This window comes from Hibiscus syriacus, unplaced genomic scaffold (genome assembly GCF_006381635.1).
Source record: "Hibiscus syriacus cultivar Baekdansim isolate YM2019G1 unplaced genomic scaffold, ASM638163v2 tig00113724_pilon, whole genome shotgun sequence".
Classification (NCBI taxonomy): Eukaryota; Viridiplantae; Streptophyta; class Magnoliopsida; order Malvales; family Malvaceae; genus Hibiscus; species Hibiscus syriacus.
This window is the reverse complement of record NW_024063470.1, coordinates 673,684-690,615: the sequence shown is the minus strand read 5'-3', so window position 1 is coordinate 690,615 and position 16,932 is coordinate 673,684. Positions and strand designations below refer to the sequence as shown.

Sequence of the window (16,932 nt, the reverse complement as noted above, 5' to 3'; positions counted from 1 at the left end):
GAAACTTTTGTATGCCGATGAAAGTTGTTCTATGACAGTTAACTTTTTGGGATCAATATCTTTTTTTTCATACATACATTTTGCATACATTCATCATTCATTTCATAATTTTCTTTATGAATAATTTTATTTAATAAGATAAAATTCATTAATTAAAATTTGAGAAAATAATAATATTAAAAGATTTTTCAATCGCAGTTATTCTGGCCAAAAGAGAAATACAACATCACTACGGTACTAGACAAGCTACTAAGAGAATTATGGAGGATAAAATACAGCGTATTGAGGAACAACATCATAAAGAACAAGAAGAAATGAGAATGAAGCTGGAAAAAATTGAAGCCAGTATTGCAAATTCACAAGACAGTATGATGAAGAAAATAGAGGACATGTTTAAAAGGCAGGCTATCAGTGGAAAAATGCATGAAAATCCTGTATCTTTCGATCAAGAACCCATATATCCTCTAGGTTTTTTCACCAGAACCAATTTATCACTCTGGTACTACACCTATACAAATCAATGCTCGTACATCTGCATTACAAGAAGCCAAACTACATGAAGATCAACAAGTGAATCCTGCATCTTCAAGCAAAAATCCGCTTATATCAGATGTGAAAATAGGGGATCTTAATACTGATCATTTGATCCCGGATTTGAATAAGCTGAATGAGAAACAAAAAGTAAATGAAGAACTGACCAGACAGATCAAGAGCTTAGAAGAACGAATGAAATCCGTGGAAATAACAGAATCATTCTATGGGTTTGATGCTAGTGAGTTGAGTTTGGTTCCAGACCTAATCCTCCCCATCAAGTTCAAAGCTCCTGAATTTGATAAATATGACGGTACTACATGCCCTTCATCCCACATTACTATGTTTTGTCGAAGAATGGTAGGATATGTGAAGGACGAGAAATTGTTAATTCACTGCTTTCAGGATAGTTTGACAGGACCGGCTTTAAAATGGTATACTCAATTGACCAAAGCCAACATTAGATCCTGGAAAGATCTGGCTAAAGCATTCTTAGAGCAGTATCGCCACGTAACAGACATGGTTCCTGATAGATGGACTCTCCAAAATTTGGAGAAAAAGAATAATGAAACATTCAGACAGTATGCCAAAGATGGCGTGATACAGCAGCCCAAGTTCAACCACCTTTGTCAGAAAAAGAGGCCACAGTAATATTTGTTCATACATTGAAGGCTCCTTATTTAAATCATCTAATGGGGAATGCAACCAGAAATTTCGCAGATTTGGTCATTTCTGGAGAACTCATTGAAAATGTTTTGAAAAGTGGCAAGATTGAGTCAAATGAAGGGTCCAGTTCCAAAAGACCTACGTACCGGAAAAAGGAGAATGAAGTCAATAATGCCAATTCTTACAGCAAGGATTCATCGAAAAGTGTTACAATAACCCAGCCAAGGGTTAAGAAAGAGGAAACAAACACTAATCGAGCAGATTCCAGAGGATCTCGAAAGGAAAATGAAAGGTTGTCTTTTACACCTTTACCAGTACCATACACTGAGATCTATGATTCACTGTTAAAAGCAGATGTCATACGGCCCTATCCTTTGGTTCCCATGCAACCACCATTCCCTCCTTGGTATGATACAAAGGCATACTGTGTTTATCATGAAGGAATCACGGGTCATTCTATTGAAAACTGTTTGGCATTCAAAAGGGTGGTTCAAAATTTGATCAACACTGGGAAGTTGGAATTCAATACACCATCTGCATCAAATCATCCATTGCCAAATCATGGAGATAAAAACGTGAATGCAATTCAGGAAGAGAACAGAAAGAAAGCAAAAACTGACATTTCTGAAATTAAATCTCTGTTTGTTTGGGTATTCCAACAACTCTCTTTAGCCGGTATAATTCCACAACAATTCAGGCCAAAGCAGAATGAAGGCAAGAATTATTGTGAATATCATCAGGAGAAAGGGCATAAAATTCAACTATGTCCTGAATTTAGGGATTTGGTGCAAAAATTGATGAACAACAGAGAAATAGAATTCTTTGAAGAAGAACCAGGGAAAAAAGAAAATGATGTTTGCTCATCAGAGGATTCTAAACCGAGTCAAAGAATAAATGATCCTGTGATCATTAATGTGAAATCATCTACGGTGATTCCTGCACCAATAAAGCCGAAAGTAGTTATCACCGCTCCTCTACCATTTTCATACAAAGATACCCGCAGGGTACCTTGGAATTATACTACCAATGTTTCAATGGTAGGAGGATCTGTTTCTCTAGAAAAAACAGAAGAGAAAATACAGAGTTTGGGTACAACATCGACGTCTGAAGCAGTGAGCGAAGTCGGTTTCTTTACGAGAAGTGGGAGATGTTACTCTCCCGAAACATCCAATGCTTCAGAACAAGTGAAATCAAAAGGAAAAGCCATGACAATACCTCAGAAAGTATTTGAGGATGAATCCCTTCCAGCATTTAATGAGACTGTGACAGAAAAACAAGCCCAAGAATTTTTGAAATTCTTGAAACATAGTGAGTATAGTGTGGTTGAACAACTACACAAACAACAAGCGAGAATTTCTATTCTTGATCTCTTGATGAATTCAGAGGCACATAGAAATGCTTTGATGAAAATCCTCAATCAAACATTTATCCCCGAAGATATATCCCTCAATAAACTTGACAGAATTGTGGGACATATAGCCGCTGACAATTACATAACGTTCACAGATGATGAAATACCGGAAGGCGGAATGGGGTCAGTAAAAGCTTTGAACATCACGACACATTGTCATGGTCATGTGTTGCCAGGAGTATTGATTGACAATGGATCCGCTCTCAACTTGATGCCTCTAGTCACACTTCAAAGAATGCCTCTGGATCAATCACACATGAAGAGTTATCAGAATGTAGTACGAGCATTTGATGGTACTAAAAAAGAAGTGCTTGGGAAAATGGAAATACCGTTGTTAATTGGCCCAGTCGTGTACAATATCGACTTTGTGGTGATGGACATCCACCCCACATATAATTGTCTATTAGGGAGGCCATGGATTCATTCAGCAGGAGCCGTTCCTTCTTCATTACATCAGAAATTGAAATTTGTTGTTGATGGACAACTAATATGCGTCGGTGCTGAAGAAGAAATCATTGCGTCTGTAACAAGCGATGTTCCATATATCGACACCAATGATGATGCTCTTGAATGCTCTTTTCGAGCTCTTGAATTTGTAAATGCAACCTTTATTGCAGAAGGAAGCAAAATTCCATATCCCAGATTGTCTGATTGCACCAAGATGACAGTACAACAAACTTTAGGCATCGGAGCTAAAGCTGGGAGAGGTCTAGGAAAGAATCTTCAAGGGATTTCAGTTCCTATCAGTATAAAGATGAAAAAAGACCGTTTTGGGCTAGGGTTTAAGCCCAATCTTCAGCAAAAGAACAAAGAGATGAAAAGAAGATGTGAAGACAGAAAGGCAAAATTGAAAGGGGGAGAAATCCTTTGGAAACACATGTCTTTCCCACAATTGAAAACTATATTCAGATCAGGGGGAACAATTAATGTAGAACAGCAGCTTGTTGAAGCCTTTAAAGAAGAAAAGTTGACGAAAGATCAAGACATAGTTGAAGAAGCTATGAATGGATTATTTATCAACATGATCATGAATGACAACAAAACTGGCAAATATTTGGATAGGATTCGCCCATGTTTTCCTGGAGAAACACTCAACAATTGGACCACTGAAGATCTTCCTATAGTTTTTAATATTAACGCAGAGTAATATTCAGAACTAATCTTTATGTTTAGCTCAAAAATATGAAAACTTTTTGTTATCTTGTAAAAGAAATTATGTTAAATATAAGGAACTTTCTTTAAAATTTTCATATGGCAATCATTCTTTACATTTTCTTACATTTTTACATTTATTTATTTCATAAATTTACTATATTCTTTCGGAAATATGTCCGACTTAAATTTGCAGGTGTCACAGTGTTAATAGCATGTTTATTCTTAAATTTAATCCAGTGATAAATTTAGAGCATCCTATATGTCTGGAAGAAATCAATGGGTGTGAGGATGAACTGGAATGTGATGTTCCTACTGAACTATTAAGATTGGTAGAAAAAGAAGACAAACAAATTCTACCCCACAAAGAAGAGATTGAGATTGTGAATTTGGGAACAGATGAAAAAAAGAGGTGAAAATTGGTACTACTCTGACCATCCAGATAAAACAAGAATTGCTAAATCTCCTTCAAGAGTTCAAAGATATATTCGCATGGTCTTATCAAGATATGCCTGGTTTGAGCACAGATATAGTGATACACAAGCTTCCAATCAATCCAGAATATAAACCGGTCCAACAAAAGCTCAGACGAATGAGGCCAGAAATGTTGTTGCAAATCAAAGAAGAAGTGATGAAACAGATCAATGCAGGTTTCCTACAGGCATCTAAATACCCAGAATGGGTAGCTAACATTGTTCCCGTACCAAAGAAGAATGGGAAGGTTCGAATGTGTGTGGATTACAGAGATCTCAACAAAGCTAGTCCGAAAGATAGTTTTCCATTACCCCACATAGACACATTGGTGGACAATACTGCAGGGCACGCATGGTTTTCATTTATGGATGGATTTTCAGGATATAATCAGATAAAAATGAATCCTGAAGACATGGAAAAAACAACATTTATAACCATGTGGGGCACATTCTGTTATAAAGTGATGCTATTTGGATTGAAAAATGCAGGGGCAACGTATCAAAGAGCCATGGTAACTTTGTTTCATGACATGATGCACAGAGAGATTGAAGTATACGTAGATGACATGATTGCCAAATCTCGAACTGAAGAAGAACATATTCAAAATCTGAGAAAGCTTTTCCAGAGATTGAGGAAGTATCAATTAAAGCTCAACCCCGCAAAAATGCACTTTTGGGGTAACTTCCGGGAAACTTTTGGGATTTGTGGTCAGCAAAAAAGGAATCGAGATTGATCCAGATAAAGTCAAAGCAATTCAAGATCTTCCACCACCCAATACAAAAAAAGAAGTTCGAGGCTTTTTGGGAAGATTAAATTATATATCTCGGTTCATTTCTCAATTAACTGACAAATGTGATCCAGTGTTCAAATTACTTCGAAAGAATAATCCTGAAGTCTGGAATGAAGAATGTCAAGAAACTTTGGATATTATTAAGAAATATTTATCCAATGCCCCCATTTTAGTATCACCAATACCTGATAGACCATTAATTCTCTACTTGACGGTCTTCGAAAATTCGATGGGATGTGTACTAGGACAGCATGATGAATCTGGAAGAAAAGAACAAGCTATCTATTATCTGAGCAAGAAATTTACCGATTATGAAGTTCGATATCCACCAATACAAAAATTATGTTGTGCTTTGGTGTGGACTACTCGAAGACTCAGACAATATATGTTATACCATACTACTTGGTTGATATCAAAACTTGATCCTTTGAAATTCTTAATGGAATCACCAGCTTTGACAGGCAGAATGGCTAGATGGCAGATGTTATTATCTGAGTTTGATATTGTATATGTCAACCAAAAAACAATAAAAGGAAGTGTAATAGCTGATTTTCTGGCCAGTCGTGTATCAAATGATTATCAGCCTTTGAACTTCAATTTTCCCGATGAAGATTTGTTATGCATATCCATGAATGAAGAAGTCAGAAGAAATGATGAATTTGCAACTTGGAAGCTTTATTTTGACGGAGCATCTAATGCTTTGGGACGAGGAATCGGGGCAGTGTTAATTTCTCCATAAAATATTTATTATCCCTTTACAAGTAGACTGGAGTTCTTTTGCACCAATAATATGGCGGAATATGAAGCTTGTGTCATGGGGTTGAAAGCAGCTATAGAAAGAAAAATCAAATTTCTCAAGATATATGGAGATTCATCTTTGGTGGTGTATCAATTGCGAGGAGAATGGGAAACAAAAGATCCCAAATTGCTGGAATACCGAAATTTTACCCTCGAATTAGTGAAAGAATTTGAGAGAGTTACATTCAATTATCTCCCTCGAGAAGAAAATCAAATGGCAGATGCTTTGGCTACATTAGCTGCTATGTTTCAGGCAACTAAAAAAGTTGATATGATGCCAATCAAAATGCAAGTTTATGAAATTCCTGCACATTGTTATAGTGTGGAAGAAGAGGTAGATGGTAAACCATGGTATCATGATATTCTGCAATATATCAAAATCAAGTTATCCACCAAATGCATCGGAAATTGATAAAAGAACCTTGAGAAGAATGGCTGCTGGATATTTTCTTGATGGCGAGATTATGTATAGAAGAAGCAATGATCAAATGCTATTGAGATGTTTAAATACCAGCGAAGCTCGAAACGTCATTGAAGAAGTACACGGTGGAATATGTGGAACACATGAAAATGGTCTTTCTATGGCCAGAAAAATAATGAGATATGGATACTATTGGGCTACCATGTACACAGATTGCATCGATTATGCAAGGAAATGTCATAAATGCCAGATATATGCAGACAAAATTCATGTACCCCCATCTCCTTTACATATAATGACAGCACCCTGGCCATTTTCTATGTGGGGAATAGATGTCATTGGTGCAATCACACCAAAAGCATCGAATGGACATTGTTTCATCCTTGTGGCAATTGATTATTTTACCAAATGGGTTGAAGCTGCTTCATATACCAATATTAAGAGGTCCACAGTCTGCAAGTTCATAAAGAAAGAGATAGTTTGCCGGTATGGCCTACCAGAAAGGATCATTACAGATAATGCTCTGAACCTGAACAACAAAATGATGACTGAACTTTGTGCACAGTTTAAAATCAAACATTCAAATTCAGTGGCATATCGTCCAAAGATGAATGGGGCAGTTGAAGCAGCAAATAAGAACATCAAGAGAATCATTACAAAGACCACTGAAACTTACAAAGATTGGCACGAAAAGTTACCTTTTGCTCTATATGCATACAGAACTACTGTTCGAACATCTACTGGGGCAACGCCTTTTTCTTTAGTCTACGGGATGGAAGTAGTCTTACCAATTGAAGTTGAGATTCCATCGCTTCGAATATTGAGAGAAACAAAATTGGATGAATCTGAATGGATCCAAGCTAGATTTGATCAATTGAACCTTATTGAAGAGAAAAGATTGAAAGCTATTTGCCATGGACAGATGTATCAAAAACGGATGATGAAGTCTCATGACAAAAAAGTACATCCAAGAGAATTCCAAGAGGGTGATCTAGTATTAAAAAAAATCTTGCCTATACATAAAGATTTCCGTGGGAAATGGATGCCTAATTGGGAAGGGCCATACGTTGTAAAAAAGACCTTTTCCGGAGGAGCATTGATCTTGGCAGAAATGGATGGAAAAATTCTGAGAAATCTAATAAACTCAGATTCTGTCAAGAAATATTATGCTTGAAGAAAAAAGAAAAAAAAAGAAAAGAAAAAAAATAGAAAAAAGAAAAAAGAGAAAAAGAAGAAAAAGAAAGAGGGTCAAGGTGAAAACCCGCAAAGGGCATCTTGTAACCAAAGGAAGGATTTGAGTTGAAAACCTGAAAAGGCGGCTCAAATGCAGGTTGATATTAGGCATCGGGCAATTGAACCCTCTTAAGATTTTGACAGTTTGGAAGAAACTTCACATCTACAAGCATTTCAACAACGTTTGAGATCTTCCAGACAAAAGCTTACATCATTTCTCTAAATTGTGTCAACTTGATTAATTTAGAAATACTTATGCTTATAATTTGTTGAGACATTTGAATTTTTATCATTTTTATGTTTGCCAGAACTTTGAATACAATTCTATCTATTTCAAGTTCAATTTATTTGTGATTCAATTTATTTTCGAAAATTCAATTTATTCTTTTATATGAATTAACATAATTTTGAAATAATTTAAAGATTTCTGAATATCACTTTATGTTAATACTTTTAAATACATGGAATACAAAATAAGCAAATCATCATCATCTTAAAGCCATGAACATTAAGATTGTTACACGGGATGCTACCGACAACAAGATCGAATCCGCCAAATCTACTCATCAATTGCTCCAACCGATCACCATTCAGTTCTTGCACATCTGTTTTCAAAGATATACTAAGACAGTAGAAGGCGATCTTTGCAGCACTGATTCCAGCAAAAAGAAACAAGACATTGATATTACTGGGAAACATGTCTCTATACAGATTCTTGTATATGGTTTTTAAGGAAACCTAGAAGCATTTCCACTTCATCAGGTTCAAGTGGAGCAACTTTATTCCTTCCAACCCATACTAGATTCCATTTTCAGTACTCATTAAGAACATACTTCTGGACACTCAAAGGAAGGCCATCATTTCTTTGTCAATGGAAAAGCATCAGCACATGGAGGAAGCAGAATAAGAGAAAATATGTTCTCAATTGGCAGAATTATGAATATAGCCCTTTTCAGTGTAGTAGCATGGAAAGGTTTCGAATATACAAATTCTGGCTCTACATCGATTAAGTACTGTGATATCCCAGTCCAAACCTTAATTGGAATAAGTGAAATATACTCATAGCATCTTCTGGAAGTGTTCTTTGAGTTATCTGATCAGGTGGGACAGAATCAATCATTGAATTTAGAAGATGAATTTGTTAATAACATCTTCTAGAAGTGTTCTTTGAGTTATCTGATCAGGTGGGACAGAATCAATCATTGAATTTAGAAGATGAATTTGTTAATAGCATCTTCTGGAAGTGTTCTTTGAGTTATCTGATCAGGTGGGACAGAATCAATCATTGAATTTAGAAGATGAATTTGTTAATAGCATCTTCTAGAAGTGTTCTTTGAGTTATCTGATCAGGTGGGACAGAATCAATCATTGAATTTAGAAGATGAATTTGTTAATAGCATCTTCTGGAAGTGTTCTTTAAGTTATCTGATCTGGTTGGACAGAATCAATCATTGAATTTGGAAGATGAATTTGTTAATAGCATCTTCTAGAATTGTTCTTTGAGTTATCTGATCTGGTTGGACAGAATCAATCATTGAATTTGGAAGATGAATTTGCCAATAGCATCTTCTGGAAGTGTTCTTTGAGTTATCTGATCTGGTTGGGCAGAACCAATCATTGAATTTGGAAGATGAATTTGCCAATAGCATCTTCTGGAAGTGTTCTTTGAGTTATCTGATCTGGTTTGGCAGAACCAATCATTGAATTTGGAAGATGAATTTGCCAATAGCATCTTCTGTAAATGTTCTTTGAGTTATCTGATCTGGTTTGGGAGGAACTACAGAACCAATTATTGGAATTGAAAGATGAACTGCATGATTGTCTTCATTAAGAAGTTTCTTTTCAAGCTTCCTCTGCTTCTTCCTTTTCAAAAATCATAGCCCAAGTTTTGCATTTGCTTGTAATTGGGATCATTGCATAATGACTTTCTATCTTTTACCAAAAGAACTGCATCAGCAGCCTTAGTCATTTGAGCAGCACATATAAAATTTGCCAATTCTGCAATTGATGAATCTGGACCACATTTCTCCAGGGCTATTGAAGTTTCAGCCCATGAGAATCCCATTTTTGTCAAGTATAACAGTTATTTCTCCTCATTAGAATCAGAATTCAAGATTTTTCGGTATTAAAAGAACTATCGATATCTGTGAAATCATCTTGAAAGGTCATTTCATAATCAGATGAGTTGTTATCAGAATCAACATGTTGCTTGAATGCAAGCTTTTCAAGAGCCTATACTATTGAGTTTTATTCTCAAGAGATTTTGTGACATTATATCTACATTTGTCAAAGATGATAGATTCTTTGATTTGAAGAAGAAAGATTTATTGGGTTTTTACAATTGAAGAAATACTCAATTCACCAATTTGAAATCAAACAATTTAACATTTATGCATCATATTTAGGCATTTTCAAAAATAGATGCATTTTCATTCATTTTTATTCTTGTTGAATTTTTAACAGGAATTTCAAAGATTTTAGCAAAGATTCAAATCTATCATTTGAAAGATCAACATTGCCAGGTAGAGTTCATAATGAGAAGAACTCATCTGAAGAAGGAAGAAGAAGTTCATAATAAGAAGAACTTGTTCAACCTTTTGCTTGATTTCATCATTTGATGGATCAACATTGCCAGGTAGAGTTCATAATGAGAAGAACTCGTCATCTGAAGAAGGAAGAAGAAGTTCATAATGAGAAGAATTTGTTCAACCTTTTGCTTGAATTCATCAAATTAATGGATCATCATTTCCAGAGGAAGAGTTCATAATGAGAAGAACTCGTCATCTGAAGAAGGAAGAAGAAGTTCATAATGAGAAGAATTTGTTCAACCTTTTGTCTGAATTAATCACTGGATGGATTATTTTTTCCAGAGAAAGTTCATAATGAGAAGAACTCGTCATCTGAAGAAGGAAGAAGAAGTTCATAATGAGAAGAATTTGTTCAACCTTTTGTCTGAATTTATCACTGGATGGATTATTTTTTCCAGAGAAAGTTCATAATGAGAAGAACTCATCTGAAGAAGGAAGAAGAAGTTCATAATGAGAAGAACTTGTTCAACTTTTTGTTTGAATTCATTATTTGATGGATCAACATTGCCAGGAAGAGTTCATAATGAGAAGAACTCGTCATCTGAAGAAGGAAGAAGAAGTTTATAATAAGAAGAACTTGTTCAATAATTCTATCACAGAAGGAGATAGATTATCATCAGCCTTTCTGGAGAAAGTTCATAATGAGAAGAACTCATCAAAAGCTTATTCAACCTTTTGAATGATTCTATCACAGAAAAAAGGAGGTCATCATCATCCCCAGCAGAAAGTTCATAATGAGAAGAACTCATCTGGAGAGAGAGAAGAATTTATTCAATATCTCCATTATGATCAAAGTAAAGCCAAATGGATAAAAAAAATTTATTATCTTTTCATCTTTGCCCTATTCTTGTTAACACAAGAATGAGCAAAGAGGGGCAGCTGAAGATACTAATTTTTTTATCCATATTATTATTATTATTATTATTATTATTATTATTATTATTATTATTATCATTATTATTATTATTATTAAATATATATTAAATACATATATAAATAATTAATTACAGGCCCAATTACAACTGGACCGCCCCAGTTACAAACAAACCAGAACCGGTCCAGATCAAACCAGAAACCCTAAACATTTGGGGGTTTCAGTTAGGGTTTCCTAACCCTAATCCCAGCCGCCTCATCATCACAACCGTTGGATCTGAGAGATCCAACGATCCTCAGATATGCCAGAAGAAACCCTAGGGTATCATTACCCTAGGGCCACGCGGCGCCGCCCCAGTTTCCAATCACCGCTGCCGACACTCTTTCGCCGCCTCCGCCGCTGCCACGTCCCAAATGAAGACTCCAGAAGACCAGCTGCCCTCCACACGCCATGGCTACGGGGTGAGTCACCACTGGTAGTCCGGTGACTCACCGAGACCCCCTCTTCGGACCGGTACGATGGCTACACCGGTGGTGGCTATAAAAGCCACCACCTGAACCTGAAAAAAAAAGAGGAAGAAGACAGAGAACACATACCAGAGATACAAAACCAAAAAAATATATATACAAAATACTACCAACGATCTCAGTCAACATCCCACAACCAGCAACCAAAACAGAAGAAAAGGAGGAGAAAGACTTACCGAGGAAGCCAAACGCCGGATCTCACCAAAACCTTCGAAAACCGAAGGTATTCTTTTTAGATTTGCTCCGATTGGGAGCCGTTTAACGGAAAAGAGCATCGGAACCGTCATTAGGACGGTCCGATCTACGTTTAGATGTAAAAAAAAAATTTCCGACCACCGAAGACGGTGGCCGGCGGCGGTGGTTGACGGCGGACGAACGCCGACTGACGGCTGCCGGCCGGCTGGCGGCTGCCGGCCGGCTGGCTTCTCTCTGTTCTAGAGAGAAGCGAGAGAAAATTCTCTCTCTCAGAGAAGAGAGAGAGAAAGAAAAAAAAATGAAATGAAGCTGGCCCTTCGGGCCAGCCGGTTTTGACCTTATATAGGCCTTCCCGAACGACGTCGTTTCGGGAAGGACTATGCGCGTAATTAGATAATAGTTAAACCCCGTCCGCAGTCCTCCGAACTTGTAAACTTTACATTTTAGTCACTAAATTGAATTTATAATATTTTTAATTCAGTCTTCGAATTTTAATTTCTTTTATTTTAGTCCTTCATATTAAAATAATATATTTAGGATAAATTACAGATTTAATCCCTTAATTTTAATAAATAATATTTTAATCCCTAGTTTATATTTTTAATTTATTTTATTCTAATATCCGAATTTTAGATAATTTTATTTTAGTCATTAAATAAATAAAATAAAGAAATAGCATGTTTAATCCCTAATGTTTCGATTAATTATGAATTAGATTTTTAATTTTATTTTTACTATAATTTAGTCATTTATTTTATATGTTTTCATTTATTTTACTGTTTTTATAAAATATATTGTTTTAGTGGTATTTTTATTTTATTTGTTTATATATTTATGTGTTCATAAATATATATATAATAAATAGTAATTAAATTTTTTATTTATTTTCAATATCAAAGAAAAGGACAGTCTTAAAACAACTGGATGTCCTATTCTGATATTTTAAAATTAAAAAATTAAACAATATTATTTAAATTAATATTTATCAATATCAAAGAAAAGAGCTGTCTTAAGGCACCTAGAAGTTCTTTTCTGATATTTTTAAATAAATAAATATTTTTTATATAATTTTGAAATAATAGGATTATAAATTAAATATATTTTTGAATTTTTAAATTTTAATAATAGAGACAATTTATAATTAAAAAGTATCAATTTTGGGCGTTGTAGGGGTGCTAATCATTCCCTAAACGTAACCGACCACGAACCCCTTTTTATTATTAAAAAGAATGAATTTTTGGTTATAAACGCAGATCAGTTCAATTTTTTAATTGATGTTTTCTTAAAACTCTTTTAAAAAATAATTTTTAGGTATTCGACCTACCTGATCCAAAAGGCCGATGGCGACTCCCCAAATTATTTTCAAAACCATTTATTTATATAGATTTTCCCGCCAAAATAAATATTTCGTGCCCGAACGAAAACCGGTTACGACAAATACCACAACCTCAAAATCCCTAGCCTCTCAAACTTTATTCCTAAACCAAGTAGCAGAGCCACAACAGCTTCTCTGTTAATTCGGTAGGATTTAGATCTGAATTCTTTCATGTGGAATCCATCACCAACTTATCATTTTCTTCCATTTAATTTACCAAAAGTTTCAGTGGCAAGTTGTTTATTATCTGATTTCTCTTTGATTTGATTTTAATTTCAGGAACAAACTAATGACTATCACTTTCTACGATCTCGGTTCTGCTGCTGGCTTGAAGAAGCTTGATGAGTATCTTCTCTCTCGCAGTTACATCTCTGGGTAAGTTTTCAAAAACTTATTTTTTAATGAAATATCTTGCAGTTGCTTGGTATTATCTGTTCGGTTTATGATTTTTTTGTTTATTTGTTTCTGCAGGTACCAAGCTTCAAAGGATGATATTACCGTCTACTCAGCTCTCTCAGGGGCCCCGTCGGATAGCTATGTGAATGTTTCTCGATGGTACAACCACATTGATGCCCTTTTGAGGATCTCGTAAGTTCTTTTTCCCTATTTTTACTTGCTTTAAATATGCGTTAATTGATGTGGGATTTTGATGTTTAATAGAGATAAATTGTCATGTGTAACTACAATGCCATTGATGCTGAGTCTGGATGTTTAATAGTAATGTACTGTTATTTTGTCAATTCAGCGGTGTTTCTGGAGAGGGGTCTGGTGTGACTGTTGAGGGATTTGCTCCTGCTGAGGCTGTTGCCACTCCTCCTGCTGCAGATTCAAAGGCAAGTTAATCTGTGTGCTTATGTGTTGTTTGAATTTAGTAGATCAAGTGATTTGATTGTTTGCTTACCCTCTAATTGCTTCAAAATATTATGCAAGTGCAGGCTGCAGCTGCTGAGGACGACGATGATGATGATGTAGATTTGTTTGGAGAAGAGACCGAGGAGGAGAAGAAGGCAGCAGAAGAACGCGCAGCTGCCTTTAAGGCTTCTGGCAAGAAGAAGGAATGTGAGGCCTTCAACTTGTTTTTATTATGATTATTGAGTGATACATGGAAATCTTGCGTGTTATATGTAATGGTTTTAACTTAGAATTTCATTCTCTGTTCTCAGCTGGCAAGTCCTCAGTATTGTTGGATATTAAACCATGGGATGATGAGACTGACATGAAGAAACTTGAAGAAGCAGTGAGAGCTGTTCAGATGGAAGGACTGCTTTGGGGAGCATGTAAGTAGTTATAGCAGATTTGGTTTTTCATATATAATTTTAGTGCTTAATTGTGCAAAATTGCTGGTATTGGTTTTCATTTAACTTAAAATTGAATCATGATTTCTGAGTTTATTTGAACTAACATTCAAGATCTTCTCATGTGGCAGCTAAGCTTGTGCCTGTTGGTTATGGGATTAAGAAATTGCAAATTATGTTGACCATTGTGGATGATTTGGTGTCGGTTGACACCCTCATCGAGGAACAACTGACAGTTGAGCCTATTAATGAGTATGTCCAGAGTTGTGACATTGTCGCGTTCAACAAGATTTGTAAGTATTCCAGTTTCCGACAGCGTTTTTCATTTGTGTTTCATTCAATACTTATGTTTTGCATGGATAAACTTGTTGCTTGGATCCGACATTTATAATCAAATTTGTGGAAATTTCATACTGCCGTGTTTTACTGATTTCGATTCTGTTTCTTCTTGCAGAATGGGTATTTATTGCTGTTTGCAATTGGAGTTTCTTGGAGGGACCCTTCAAAGTTATGTTTATGTTATAAGATTTTCATGAAGTTTTGATTTTGCTAGAACCTTGACATTTAAGTTTGTTATTTTTGTGTTGGACGATGGATCCATTGCGATTGCGATTGCTATTGCAGTGTCGGTTGCGGTCTCAGTTATTTTAAGTTTATTCGATGTCCAACAAACCCATTAGTCCATCTAAAAAGAGATGGAAATTGGATTTTAATTTTGATTTGGTCTGGTTTGATTTGTACCATTATCAAACCATTCTGTGACAATCCAACACAATCAGAGGAAACATAAAATAAAAATTAAAAAAAACCAAGGAAAAAGGTAGTAGAGAAAGACTGCGTCGTCCATATTGGACAAACTTATTTAAAATTCGTATTGAGGCCCTTGTTTTATTTATTATTTCTCTGTCGTCAAATATTTTTTATTTTAAAATTATAATTCATATTTCTCTTAATGCCTTGTTTTACCGTCATCTTTAATATGGTATTATTTTCCTTTTATTATAATTTTTAAAAGTATACTTATAATTACTTCCGGAAATTCTTGGGTGCATTTACTTTCAAAAGCTACTTTTAAGATTATTCTTTATCTAGTTGTCCCCATTGATGGTCAGGTGTCGTTAGCTGTGTGTGTGTTTTTTTTTTTTTGCTAATAAAAGCTTCCTTTGTTCTATTTTTTCTATTTCTCGTACACAATTTTTATATGTTTTTGTTTATCTCTATGATATGATATGTTATTCATAAGTCTGTGATGGTTTATTTTAGGTGGTCCTAAATGATGTGGGGTCATGTGCTACATTTAAAAATAATTTTTTTAAAATGTTTTATAATCTTTAAAATATTTTATAATAAAAATTAATTTATTAAAATTGAAATTAAAAAGAATTAATAAGATTTTTTTATCAAAAGTTATTATGAAAAATGATTAAAGTTATTGTCAAAATATTCGTTTACGATTTTCTTTGTCATTTTTTCGAGAATCAAACGGAAAATTTATTTTTTCTATTGAACCTAAATTTCATTAGGGTACAAATATTATAAATGAACGGAACTAAATGACATTCATATATAAAATATTTAAATTTTGTGACCATGTGATATCACATTGTACACTTGTCATAGGATGAATTGGTTTATTCGTTTATAACGAGGTCCACATTATGTTAAAATATTAACGTTATGCATTTGGTAATGAAAAATGTACAAGATTATTGGACCCTTTCGGTTTTTCGGAGGAAATTTCATAATTAGCATTCGGAGGTAAGTCAAGATTTTGATCTCTCTTTATCATGGTATGAATGATAAATATATTTAACGCGATCAATAAAACAGGGATACATATTTAATATAAATTCTTATTTCTATTTTCAAATATTCATTTTGTGTGTTGTGGTGAAACAAATTCAACATATATCACACATTTTTTATAAAAAAAATGAGAAATATTAAAGCATGATAAAATATAATTATAACGAGGAGTTTTTATTGTAATTTATTATTTGATGGCACAAATGTTATTGTACGTGAAATATCATAAAACACAATATTTTATTCTAATAATTTAACTATTTTAGTGCATAAATAATAGGTTCTATAATATTTATTTTTATGATATACAATATAAATTGAAAAACCTTAAATACAGATCCCTAATTTTAATAAAGAATGTGATTTTTTTAATTATTAGAGCAAATAATCTCACAAATAATATGATGTGAGTTGATATCACATAAGTGATTTTTGATACATTGTGAATAATAAACTCATATTTTGTTAGATATACGAAAGATTCAATCTCAACAGTAACTATTAAAATTATAATAATTATTTTTAAAATATATATAAAAAAACCTCGTATTCTTTTAATAAATATTTACGTAAATTTCAATAATATTCCACATCTTTATTATTATATGATTCAATATATATATAACGAACGAAATAAAGCACATAAATTTATATGCTTCACTAAAAGCATATTATGATAATCATAATATAATAAACATAAGCAAAACTATCCTAAATAGAAAAATATGTTTGTTTTTTTAATAGTTTATAATGATTATAAAATAATATATGTTCATAATTTTTTTTAAATTATTGA

At 34.1% G+C, this 16,932-nt stretch overlaps 1 protein-coding gene across 1 annotated transcript; it reads left to right on the top strand.

Moving 5' to 3' along the window:
• The first annotated feature begins 13,101 nt into the window (after nt 1-13,101).
• On the top strand, nt 13,102-14,968 carry LOC120187259 (elongation factor 1-delta-like). The gene is made up of 8 exons (XM_039191016.1): nt 13,102-13,177; nt 13,311-13,410; nt 13,507-13,623; nt 13,781-13,868; nt 13,971-14,094; nt 14,199-14,312; nt 14,462-14,623; nt 14,785-14,968. Coding segments are annotated over exons 2-8 (693 nt in total). The 5' UTR covers nt 13,102-13,177; nt 13,311-13,324; the 3' UTR covers nt 14,787-14,968.
• Nucleotides 14,969-16,932: the final 1,964 nt, after the last annotated feature.